Genomic DNA, 13,883 nt, shown 5'->3' on the forward strand with positions numbered 1-13,883 from the left:
ATTACATTTCCTGAGTGGAGGTGCCTTATATGAACATGGAAAGCAGCCAGGTGCTGAACACCATGGAAGCTAAATAGGATAGCACCCGAAAACAGGCGTGGGGAGCACTTTATGCTGCCTGCTCATTTGAATGATCTTTACGTCTAGCCAGCACTAACCCTCCTGTTCATTGGCTGGACATATCAAAAGGGAGCCAATATTGTAAGTGGCTAAAGCTAACCTGCACTGCTTAAACCAAGCCTGCACCTCTTAAAGGCATTGGGAGTCATATATGAAGAGAATCACACCTGGGAAAGAATGAGGAATGGCACAACAGGGGAAATAGCGTGTTTCAAGGTTTTTGGATGCTGCACTGGAGGTCTTGGTGGAGGAGGTGGAAAGGAGGAGAGATGTCCTGTATCTGCAGAGGTAAAAGTGTCCTCAAAACAAACAGTCAAAAGGCAGTGGAAGTAGATAGTCATGGAGGTTAACATCTGGAGCCTAGCTTCAAGGACCTGGATGCAGTGCCACAAGAAATTCAATATCCTAACACGAGTGATCAAGGTCATCTTCAAATGCCATATCCTACCAACTGCACCACCAGCCTCAGACATTGCTCAAATCATCACACACCCATCACTCACTTACTAGCAATCTCTATCAATCAGGCCTCATACCTTACATTATAAAATAAAAAGAAGAAATGCTGGAACCACTCAGCAGGTCTGGCAGCATCTGTGGAAAGAGGAGAGTTAACGTTTCGGGTCAGTGACCCTTCTTCGGAACTGAAAAATATTAAAAATGTCACAGGTTATAAGCAAGTGAGGTGGGGGTGGGGCAACTCATACCTTACATTCATATGCTTCACCTCACCATTGCACACTTAGCACTGCTGCAAGTCTCACACCCATAGCTCACAACTTGCACAAACAGCCAGTTATTCAACCATGACAGCCACATCAACCCAACGTACAAGGTTGTGCATAACCAGAGACATCAAGCGCCAACCAGAGGAGGCAGGTATGCCTGCATATCCTAATCCCCATGGAGGAGTCGGTGCTGGCTATTATTGGAGCGGCCATTATTACTAAGGCCACGGCCAATGGCGGGGTTAAAACTATCAAAGATGACAGTATCCTTATACCTAATCCGCCTTCTCACATCCCACTTCCCCCTCATCCCGCACTCTCTTCTGATTTACAAAAGATATAAATTGCATCCGCGCACACTTTTTACTTTCCCTCCCTCCCGACACCACAACTTTACCCCTTTGGCTTTCTCCTTTCAGATGTAACCTGGCTAGGCAGTGGAGGAACACTAAGAAGGCCTCCCTGCAGTCTCTCCTCCAGGCCATCAGGGAAAGGCAGAAGGTCCTCTTCCCAAGGGATGGACTCAGAAGACCCTCCCGCCTGACCAAGGCAGCCTGGTTGGAGGTGACAAAGGAGGTATCGATCCGTGGGGTCACACGTAGAACCTGGTTCCAGTGCTGGAAATGTGTCAATGACTTGCTCAGATCTACATGGGTGAGTGATGTTGCTGAAGTTGTGCAAGTGTTTTGCTCCTTGGCTTTGTGAGAGGGTGTGTATGGCAGTGGGTAGTCATGGCATGTGTTTGAATGCGTGATCAAACTTGGTGCCAAATACCACATGATTGTCCAGAACGTGTAAGTGCGGTGCGTGTTTGCTCTTGGATACAGTGTGCGAATGACAGTCCAGAAAGAGTAATGTTGATGCATGTGGACAATGCTTCTTAGGCATCAAAATAAAAGCAAAATACTGCGGATGCTGGAAATCTGAAATAAAAACAAGAAATGCTGGAACCATTCAGTAGGTCTGGCAGCATCTATGGAAAGAGAAGCAGAGTTAACGTTTCGGGTCAGTGACCTTCTTCGGGTCAGTGACCCGAAACGTTAACTCTGCTTCTCTTTCCACAGATGCTGCCAGACCTGCTGAGTGGTTCCAACATTTCTTGTTTTTATTGCTTCTTAGGCATTATTTAACATCTGATTAAATCAGCACCTTTTCCTGCAAGATAAACAGTTGCACAATCTGTGTGAGCGGACCAAAATGGGTGGACCTAAGATTACTCACACCAGCAGAGGAACAGGCAGTAGAGTTGGCTGGAGAGGAAGGAGCTCGAGCAATTGCTGACGATGAGGCTGGATCATCAAGGCGTAAGGATGAAGTGTTAGATTTAGTGTTGCAGCCGTACGTGATCACAGGAGGAATCTGTGTTAAAGTGTTAACCTCATAATGCAATGATGCTTAGTAAGTCTCTGTTTGTCTTGCCACTGCAGCTGCCTGCACTCGATCAGCTGCATGTCGCGATGAACTGGCCACTTCCTCTGGGGAAGATACTGCCAATACCCCAAAGAGTGCACCGTCACCTGCCTCTTCCTCCACCTCCGCCAGCACAGATGGTCTGCAAGGGGTTTAAGATTAGAATCAGGGTCACAATGTAGTGTGCAGGACACAGACATGTCCCAGCAGCTGCGGGAGCATGTTACAGCTGAGTCCCTCGACAACCAGAGGAATGCAGGGGACCAGGCCCCTGCTCAGCCCCACGCCGATGATGATCCTCTGTTTGAGGCTACAAGAAGTCTGCTGGAAATGCAGCGAAGTCATGGGGAAAATATGTCGGTGATGCCTGCAGTCATGAGTGGCTTTGCGCATACCATGGAATCCATGTAAGCCATGACATCTGCCATGTCACAGACATATGAACGTATGGCTTCATCAGTGGAGATTTTGGCGACCTCCATGGCAAGTCTGGTTGAGCACTCGACCCATATGCACTCTGACCTGCATTCCATTGCTGTCGACAAAGGCTCGATGCAGTAATGGCTAAGCAAGAGGGGACAAGGAACATGGACCTACCTTTAGATGCCCTTCCCCTCAGGGAGACAGGCAGGTGCCATCGTGCGTACAGATGGAGGAGGACACCCCCAGGGTAAGCGCCATCTCTTCTTCCCCCTGACACTGACCCCTTTATCTCCAGCTGGTGAGTCCACGGGGGATGCTCAAGCATCAGTGCTGCAGACCCCCAGTAGGATGGAGCCCTCAAAGCTCCATTCCTCCAGAGAACACCCACCATAGTCATCCAGGGCAATGGGGCAGCGCACTGAGCAGACGGCTTCCAGCTCAGCTGTTAATGTTGGGGTAGTACCTAGACATATTGGCAGAAAGCGTACAAATAAGGAATTACGCGCATGCAGGTGGCACAAGTTGTTATAATAGTGTCAAGACAAGTACAATACTGTGAAAAATATTTATTTGATTTACTCTCTCATACATTCTTGTTGCTCATTTAAAGTTACCAATCTGGATAGGATAATGATTATTGTTGCCTTATGGCTAGCACGCATTTATGTTTTCAAAGGATTTAATAGAAAGATTATTGAGGTGCTATCATTGATATTTGTGCCTTTAGTCTTCAATGACATAATGCTTCAATGTCTTCAATGCTTCATGAAGATGTTTCGCATTATTCCATAGTGACATGCCTTCCAATGTAAGTTCTGTAGGCTCTCTCTTACAAGTCCTGTGTAGTAGCTGCTGCATCTCCATCGTAACCATAAGCAGTCTTGATGTGCCGGTCTAATCAAAGTGATGTAATAGTGCAGCATCTTATGTTCCAGGGGAAATGCCTCGATGCCAGACACTATTACCATGGAGGTACAGGTAGTTTACAATGAAGTTCATATCAAACAGGGCGTTAAGATCATCTCCACTGCTGCTGCTATTGTTGCTGTTCCTCGAGGCATCCTTCTACATTACAGAAAGCAGGTCGCGGGAGTTTACGAGCGTTCTGCGAAGTGGAATTTTGAAACGTTTGAGCTTTAATTAGGTAAGTGCACCACTCTTTGCTGAAATGTCCAAAGATAATGGTCTCTCTGATCACCCCTTGCGCTCTAGGGAACAAGCAATGGTGCAAAGGCCACTGACCTTGCTGCCTGGCTGCCCTCATCTGCTGGGAAATAGATTAAATCATTGGCACAACAGAATAACTGTCCTCTTTGATTCACCTATGAGCAACCTGTGAGATGCCATATATGTTGGCTGCTGAGCCACGGAAAGCAACAACAGCAAAAAATTTGAGTGCTGCAGTAATGCTGTGGGCAACTGGCATGGGAATCCCACCAGACAACGTGCTTGCAGATCATGCTGGTTTTTTGCGCAAATTTCATTGGCAACTCACGTGACATTCTCAGGCGTCTCTGGAATGGAATCTCAGACATTTGAAGGAAGTTTGTCCTTGTCCTGGGGATGCACTCATGTGCCAGTGCCAGTCTTCTACAATGCCTTCCCTGGATATCCTCATTCTGAGCTGTCTTGCCTTCCTGTGCTGCTTGCAGCTAACGTATGTCATCAACCTGTGAGCTACAAGAGCCCTCCTCAGTCGCATCCTTTGCTCTTCTTCCCATGGTAGGAGATTAATTAGGTGTATGAGACCCATATCTTTACAACTTTGCAACTTTTAATGTAAGACCAGTGTTAAAATTCACCCGCGCTTTGCCATGGAGCAGTTCCATTAAAATAATGAGCAGATAGCTTGTAGGCGAGTCACACAGCACAAAGCCTGTATTCAAGCCAAAAGACTTGCAGGTTGATAGGTAAATTGGCCATTATAAATTGTCACTAGTATAGGTAGGTGGTAGGGAAATATAAGGACAGGTGGGGATGTTTGGTAGGAATATGGGATTAGTGTAGGATTAGTATAAATGGGTGGTTGATGTTCGGCACAGACTCGGTGGGCCGAAGGGCCTGTTTCAGTGCTGTATCTCTAATCTAATCTAATCTAACCCAACCATCATTGGTCTCCTCCCAATTGATTTGAAATCCTTGAATGGACATGTGGTTTACTGTATCATTTGGAAAAATGGTGTATGTATCATTCCAGGTGAGTTTCCCCACCTTTCAATCTCCTCCTGCCACCTTCCAGCCTGCACCCATCACCCTTGACCCAACCAACATTACCTTACACCTTCCCTCTGTGACCCTTGAACCTTTCCCCCATTACCTTGGACCAGCTAATGATAAATTTATACATGCCATCTCTTCCCCCTGTTCCTACACTTGTGACCATTGACATGCCTACTCCAACTTTTGATCTTCCAAAAGTTGAGCTGGATATTTTTGCCACGTGCCTTTCCCTTCTTGATGATGATACTGAACATCCAAGCCTTCCACTGGATCTTCCACCCTACCAAATCTAACTGCCCCCTTTGACTGTGACCATACCCTCTGCCAGCCAGTACCCTGAGTTTGCCCCACACCACCCCAACGTGGACAGCACTCACCCCTCCCTTTAGGCTCGTCATCACCATAACTCTAAGCTACTTTGCAAAACACAAACCCCCCGCCCCCAGACACCTGCATCATCAACATCACCTAGTACAGACCCTGGACGCAACAACAATCCCTCCCCTGCTCCTCCATGCACCCGAGACCCCACCCTGTGTCCTTCCCCCCATGCCTACCCTGCCAACCCTAAGTAGAATTGCCTTTGCTTGTGCCAAGCCTGGAGCCAAATGTCCATTCCAATGTTAGCCTTCCTTGTGCCAAAGAGTTCAAGAAAGTAAACCACTGACATCAGATACAACTGCACAAAGCCGACTGGTGTATGCAACCTTTAAACGAACGTGAACTGGGTGCCACGAGATTCCTGTTCGCAGCTAACTTAATCTGGTGGGTAGGACAGAATTTGAAATAAGTGTAGGGTAATGAGTTTTCATGCTATGGAAATGTATGCAAAGCTGCAAATCACCATCGTACGGGGCAAACCTCGGAATACTGCAAACATGCTACTGACTTAATTGCAAAACAAAAACCCGTCGTCGGAAAACCAAAGTATCGACACATGCCTAATTAAGTCACCCTGCCCACCAGCAAAGCTGCTCCTGCCGGGCCCATACAATTCCCCCCTTGTTGCTCACTGAGTTTCCGGTAAGAGAACTGCTCCATGAATACTCTCCTGCTGGGAGCCCTGCTACCCCTCCTCCTCCTTTTTCCAGCAGCTTGTTTGCCCTTTGTGGGCTCTGTTCGATCCTAAGGCCATGCTGTAATCCAAAGGGAATGGCTACTAGTGCACCTATGTCTGGGAACAACTGGTTTCTGCAGGAGCCTTGGAGTCATCAAAAAGTTCTTCAGCACCTACCACACCACTCCCTGTAGACTTTGGCAAACTTGACACAACCATAGAAAGTGCCAAACACTTGTAGAATCCTAGCATCAGCTAGAAGAATTCTACCAGCTACTAATCGGAAAATAGTTAATGATCCCATATCCCATTAAACAGCACTGGTGGTGTGGAGGGGAGGGGGGTCCTTCCTTTGCTGAACGAATGTTCAGTTGTGGGAGGTTAAGAGAGGGCATTGGTTGTACCATTGAGCTCCAAATGGCACCACTGGTGTCAAATCAGCATTGCACGCTGTTTGACATCATGATATGCCTGCTCTGTTACTTCCGGAAAATGTTCACTGCACCTGCAGCGACATGGCATTGGGCACGATTTGCCCCACAAGTGTACGCTCATTCCATTTTGAAGCTCTAAGGGTACATGTAATGCCAATAAAATGGGTGCTAATAAGCCTAATTTCTCACCCATTGGGTTCTAGGGAACTTACTGAGCTCACAGTTTTTAAGAAGCACTTGCAAATAAGCAAATTCAAAACCTTTTTTGATCCATGATAATAAAACTAATGCTCTCAAGGAAAGAAAAAAAGGATTAATTTCTTACTTTTTGAAGAATATCTGTTAGCCCTTTTGATTTAGGAAGTTGGTTGGACAGCAAACTCAATTCTACTTCAAGGCTGCATGGCTCAGTCTTGGCATTAGTCTCTTCAGAGCTGAGGAGATTGGAGAAAAATAAATGAGTTATGGTTATCCTCAAAGATGTCATTGGCACCATTTATACAATTTAAAAATATTATTTTAGTTTATCTTATTCCCCCCAGAGATACATTATTATTTTCTTTATCCCTCATAAGAACAAACATATCACCCTCTAGACAGGCAATGACTTGACTGAAACAGATTGAGTTGGAACAACCGGACTTGTGAATGACCACTGCAGCAAGAGGTAACAGTTAAAGAGTGTAGAACAATGGTGTTAGCTCTTTTTGCATCATACAAAAATTGTTTTGCAATAGTGTGTAAACTGAAAACTCATCAAACAAGTTGAAATGATACGAGTTTGGTATGTGCACACATGAGCATTTTGTTGGGAATCTTATATTAAAATAATTGAGCTATTGAACAAATAGTTGCTAACTATTTTCGTTAAAACTTCTTTCATAAAACTATAGAAGTTGAATCATAATTCAAATCAAATTTATGTTAAATACCAATGAACATTATTACAACACTCAGATGGTCCTGCTCTCATGCTCACATCTCTGTCCTGGGATTGCTGCAGTGTTCCAGTGAACATAAACGCAAGCTCGAGGAACAGCATCTTATTTACTGATTAGGCACACTATAGCCTGCCAGACTGAACATTGAGTTCAATAATTTCAGAGCATGACAGGCCCCCCACTTTACTTTGATTTTTAGTGATTTTTTCTTTTTTCATTTTTTTATATATTTTTTGTGTTTATTTTATTTTATTTCATCTTAGTTTGTTCAGTTTGCTTACCCACTGTTTTGTTTTCATCTTTGTACTTGTGGCTGTCAAATTTTCAGTCCGTTAACACCCTATCTGTACTAATGCTTTGACTTTCAACACACCATTAACATATTGTTTGCCTTTGCTCCATGACCTTCTGGTCAGCTATTCTGTGACCTTGTCCTAACTACACCTTCTCCTTTGTTATCTCTTGCCCCACCCCCGCTTTACTTGCTTATAACCTTTCACAATTCTAATATTTGCCAGTTCTGAAGAAGGGTCACTGACCTGAAATGTTAACTCTGTTTCTCTCTGCACAGATGCTGCCAGACCTACTGAGTATTTCCAGCATTTCTTGTTTTTAACTCAAATGGTCCAATACTGTTAAGTTGGATTACTGATAAAAATCACCTAAAATATGAAAATGATTTTGGAATTGCCTTTCTGTTTCTAGTTTTCCCTTAACTCCTTCACTATCACATTTGCTCCTTCATTGGGAATCAGTCATTCTGTGTTCAACTAACAACAGTTACAACCTTCCAGCCAAGAAGAGGCAGGGCTTCCTCAAGATTCCACATCCATTCACAGTGTTATGGATTGAAAAATTGGGCAAATGATTAAATGTTTTTAGTCATGAAATTTTTTGATACTTGCCATCTTGGAAAACCAACATTGATTTCCAAATCTTGGAGTAAGCAATATAGAGCATTGTTTCCACACAAGGATTTCATTACTGGACTGCCAAACATTGGCAAAATATGTGTAGGCATATTTGAAAGTCATTTGCCGCTAAGTTGTGCACACAGTTGACTAGATATTGATATTCCTACAATTACTTGCATAAGTCAACTGATGATTTTCTATCCAGTGACCGTTTCCTCCTGAATAGTCTCATCTGTCTCTCCATGTGTGCAAAGCAACTTCTATGCACTTTAACATTAGCTGCAGGCTCTTAATAAAATGACCCAAAGCTGTTGAGGGCAGTCAGGAATGTCAAGATTTGAACATGCAGGATACACTTACAGTCAACATTTGGTTCTCATGTCCTGAGAATTTTTTTTAAAATTTCCCATCTGGTGCTTTCCATAATGATAAAGCTTGCATTACTATGCTTCTAAACAGCTAACTATTTTATGCTGATGACCCTTAAAGGAGGACTTATTTTTGTGGTGGGACATCGGTGTAATAATATGCTGTGTGACCAAGTGAAAGGACTTTGGCTCCCCTGGTCATCAGAAGCAGGCACTGAGCTGAGGTAAACATTTCCATACAGAGCGTGAGAAAAGAATAGGGAGAAAGTCACCTTGTCCCACAAACTCATAGGGCCATTTACTCCAGTGCTGGGTCATTGAGCCAAGACTTTCAGCTGCCAATGCTGTCCAGATCCTGGGAGCCGAGCTGTTTTACAGGGCTTTCTGAGCCTGATAGCTACTGTTAAACCAGCCAGGCTGCTAATGAAAGGTCACACAGCGGCAGGGCCCAATAGGATAGCGACAGCTGGAGCCGACCGGTATGAGGCTATTGTTTTGGGGACAGCAACACTGTTGCTGATCATTTTAATATGTGGTAATAATCTGCCAGTAGAAGAACCAGCACATCCATGAAAAATTTCAGAACTACACCAGAGGCTTGTTGGATAGAACCCCAACGGAAATAGACCCCAGGCCAGAATCCATACATAAAATCACCAGTATGCTGATGTTATGACAGAAACTCACCAAAAGTTGCAAGTAAATTCGGGGCTCACAACTCAATATCATATCTGAATGGCTATTTACAGAATTCCACTGCAGAAACCTTGAAGTTGATTACCTGCAGACTCTCTTGGCCGCAAATAGGATAAGGGAATTCTGAAGAGAGATGGGGGGGGGGGGGGGGGGGTGGGGAACTAACTAAAAATGAAGGGCAAATATTAGAAGAAAAATAATGTTAAAGAAATTGGGGCCAAACATCTTGGGGTAGGGTACATCCTAGTGTAAGCTGTAGGGTACATGTCAGCTGTAGCTTAGTGAGTAGCACTCTTGACCCTGCATAGGGAAGTTGTAGGTTCAAGTGCCATAGCAATTAATGTTAGATAAATTTTAAATCTCAGTTCAATTGATTTTTGCTATCCAAAGGTATTAAGGTATATTGGGCAAAGGATATGGAGTTAGGTCAGCCATGATCCTATTGAATGGTGGTGGAACATGCTCAAGGAGAAATGGCCAATTCCTGTTTCTATATAAACTAGACTGACACTGAGGGAGCGTTGCACTGCCAGAGGAGTCATCTTATAGATGAGACAGATTAAACCAATATGCTGTCTACCCTCTCAGGTGAATGTAAAAGATCCCATGGTACTATGAAAGGTCATCAACCTGAAACGTTAACTCTGTTTCTCTCTCCACAGATGCTGCCAAACCTGCTGAGTATTTGCAGCATTTTCTGTTTTTATTTCAGATTTCCAGCATCTGTAGCAATTTGCTTTTATTAAAGATCTCATGGCATTATTTTGAAGAATTCTAGCTGATATATATAGCTTGACCAACATCAAAAAACAGAGGCTCTGGTCATTATTTGTTGTTTGTGAGACTTGCAATGTACAAATTGGCTGCTGTGTTTCCTACAACAGTGACAGTACTTCAAAAGTATGCCTTGGAATGTTCTGAGGTCATGAAAGGTGCTATATAAATCCAAGTCTTTAGTTCTTTCTTTCTTTAGTATACATCTACCCAAATCTCTGCTGCTGAATCAGTCAAAGTTCACAACATCAGTCAGAGGTTCCTTACTTAAGGTTCACTAGATTGGTTCCTGGGATGAGAGGGTTGTCCTATGATGAGAGGCTGAGTAAATTGGGACTATAGTCTCTGAAGTTTAGAAGAATGAGACCTGATCTCATTGAAACATACAAGATTCTGAAAGGATAAATAAAAGCAAAATACTGCGGATGCTGGAAATCTGAAATAAAAACAAGAAATGCTGGAAATACTCAGCAGGTCTGGCAGCATCTGTGGAAACAGAAACAGAGTTAACGCTTCAGGTCAGTGACCCTTCATTACATTCTGAAGGGGTTTGACAGGGTAGACACTGAGAGGATGTTTCCCCTGGCTGGGGAAGACTGAGACGGACAAATTTTTGGTCTCTCAAGGAATCAAGAGATGTGGGGACCAGGCGGGAAAGTGGAGTTGAAGCGGAAGATCAGCCATGACCATATTGCATGGTGCAGCAGGCTCGAGGTGCTGTATGGTCTACTGCTGCTCCTATTTCTTATATTCTTACTTAACACCCCAATGGTGGTGTCCACACCAGTAAAAGAGTTTACAATATAACAGACTTGACAGTTTTTTTATTTGCTCAGGGGATATGGGCATCACTGGCAAGGCCAGTATTTATTGCCTATCCCTACTTGCCCTTGAGAAGGTGGTGGTGAGCCGCCTTCTTGAACCGTTGCAGTCCTTGTGGGGTAGGTACACCCACAGCATTGTTAGGAAGGGAGTTCCAGGATTTTGACCCAAGTGACAATGAAGGTATGTCGATATAGTTCCAAGTCAGGATGGAGTGTGACTTGGAGAGGAACTTGCAGGTGGTGGTGTTCCCATGCGCCTGCTACTCTTGTTCTTCTAGGTGGTAGAGGTCACAGGTTTGGAAGATGCTGTCAAAGAAGCCTTAACGAGTTTCAACAGAACATCTTGCCGATGGTTCACACTGCAGCCACTGTGCGCTAGTGGTGGAGGGAGTGAATTTTTAAGGTGGTGGATGTGGAATCAGTCAAGCGGGCTGCTTTTTCCAACATAATGTCAGGCTTCTTGAGAGCTGTTAGAGCCACACTCATCCAGGCAAGTGGAGAGTATTCCATCACACTCCTGACTTGTTACTTGTAGATGGTGGACAGGCTTTGGGGTGACAGATGAGATATGCACCACAGGATTCCTAGCCTCTGACCTGCTCTTGTAGCCACAGTATTTATGCAGCTGATCCAGTTAAGTTTCTGGTCAATGGTGACCCCCACACCCACCCCAACCTACCCCCACCAGGATGTTAATGGTGGGGTATTCATCGATGGTAGTGCCGTTGAGTGTCAAGGGGTGATGGTTATATTCTCTCTTGTTGGAGATGTCTGGCACTTGTGTGGTGCAAATGTTACTTGCCACTTATCAGTCCAAGCCTGGATGTTGTCCAGGTCTTGCTGCATGTGGGCATGAATTGCTTCATTATCTGAGGAGTTATGACTGGGTCTGAACATTGTGCAATCATCAGCGAACATCCACATTTCTGACCTTATGATGGAGGGAAGGTCATTGATGAAGCAGCTGAATATGCTTAGGCCTTGGACACTGCCCTGAGGAACTGCTGCAGTGATGTCCTGGGACTGAGATGATAGACTTCCTAACAACCACAAACACCTTCATTTGTGCTAGGTATGACTCCAACCAGTGGACAGTTCTGGTGTAGGTTCTGGGTCACCCTCATGAAAAAATGTTGAAGTCCTTCCAATGGTCCCTTTATAATGATGACTTATTTACATTTTAAAAAAATAGAATTTCCTCATTTTCTTCAGGGGTACAGGGTACAATCCTAGTGTGACACTTCAAACCAACAGCCACCAATCAGTAGGTTGGTACACCTGATGTCACCAACTGTGCTGCTGTAAATGATGCCCCGAGCCCCCTGTGAGGCTCGGGATATGGAAACCCCTGATACTGGGAGTTCCTATAGTCCCATCCCCACCCACTCGCTGACGATACAAAAATAGGTGGGAGGGCATGGTGTGATGAAGACATAAGGAATCTGCAAGGGGATATAGATAGGTTGAGTGAGTGGGCAAAAAGTTGGCAGATGAAGTTTAATGTAGGAAAGTGTGAGGTCATGCACTTCGGTAGGAAGAATCAAAAGGTAGACTATTATTTAAATAGCGAGACTCCAAAAAAGTGCAGCACAGAGGGATCTGGGTGTTCTTGTGCACGAAACACAAAAAGTTAGGATGCAGGTGCAACAAGTAATTAAGAAGGCAAATGGAATTTTGGCCTTTATTGCTAGGGGGTTGGAGTTTAAAAATAGGGAAGTCTTGTTACAACTGTACAGGGTGCTGGTGAGGCCACACCTGGAGTACTGTGTACAGTTTGGTCCCCATTCTTAAGAAAGGATATACTAGTATTGGAGGCAGTTCAAAAGAGATTCACTAGGTTGAGTCCTGGGATGAAGGGGTTGACTTATCAAGAACGGCTAAACAGGCTAGGCCTTTATTCATTAGAATTTAGAAGAATGAGGGGTGATCTTATTGAAACGTACATGATTCTGACGGGGCTTGAGAGGGTAGATGTTGAGAAGATGTTTCCACTAGTGGGGGAATCTCGAACTAGGAGACATAGTTACAGAATAAGGGGACACTTATTTAAAACTGAGATGCAAAGGGATTTCTTCTCTCAGAGGGTAGTGAATGTCTGGAATTCTCTACCCCAGAGTTGTGGAGGCTAGATCACTGAAAGTATTTAAAGAGGAGGTAGATAGATTTTTGAAATATTGGGGAGTTGAGGGTTATGCGGAGCTGGCACGAAAGAAGAGTTGAGGTCTGGGGCAGATCAATCATGATCTTACTGAATGGCGGGGCAGGCTTGAAGGGCCAAATTGCCTACTCCTGCTCCTATTTCTTACGTTCACTCCTATGATACCATCCTTGTAAAGGATGAATGTAGGCTCCATCTTTCGCAAGGCCCAATAGAATCCCTGATGTAAGGCCAGGATTTCCTTTAGATTTACATTGGAAGTGAGCAAGGAGATTTGTGGATTTTATAGATTCCAAGTAAACTAATGCATATTTTAATTCAATCTAGACTTGGGTAATTCTACATTCACAGTGATTTAGGGTTAGTGCTCTGCGAAGTTTTATGCAGAAATAAGGAGACACCAAGCCTACTACTCAGCATGTTGTGAATTACAAATGTAGATCTTCCAAGGTTGCTGTATTCAAAAATCTTATAGTCCACTTATGTTGTAGTTTCTGCATTGATGCAATATCGTTTCTACATTGGACTCATGGAAAAACTACATTGTAAATTAGCAGTTGAATTCCAGTAAATGATGTGACTGCACTTTTTGGAAATAGCTTCACACTGCTTTGGTTTCACAACAATTGGAGTATAACTGCAACCACTGTGAAATTAAACGTTAAAATTTCCAAGACACTCCATCTTTTTAACTGTTTAGTGCTGTTAATGAGCTGATCATTTTTTCCGCTAATATTTGGGAGCCCAGGAGAGCAGCTGTGTGCATGTTCATAGATGCAGAATTCTACCTGGTCTCAACAGACAGAAATGCAGAGA

At 44.1% G+C, this 13,883-nt stretch overlaps 1 protein-coding gene across 1 annotated transcript in view; it reads right to left on the minus strand.

The window, feature by feature from the left end:
- LOC137347341 (raftlin-like) overlaps positions 1-13,883 on the minus strand; it is a 116,008-nt gene that overhangs the window by 49,236 nt on the left and 52,889 nt on the right. Inside the window, exon 4 of the mRNA XM_068011801.1 lies at positions 6,718-6,826. Coding sequence (XP_067867902.1) covers positions 6,718-6,826 — 109 coding nt within the window. The remainder of the gene's footprint in view (positions 1-6,717; positions 6,827-13,883) is intronic.

The sequence above is a fragment of the Heterodontus francisci genome, chromosome 2 (assembly GCF_036365525.1).
Source record: "Heterodontus francisci isolate sHetFra1 chromosome 2, sHetFra1.hap1, whole genome shotgun sequence".
Classification (NCBI taxonomy): Eukaryota; Metazoa; Chordata; class Chondrichthyes; order Heterodontiformes; family Heterodontidae; genus Heterodontus; species Heterodontus francisci.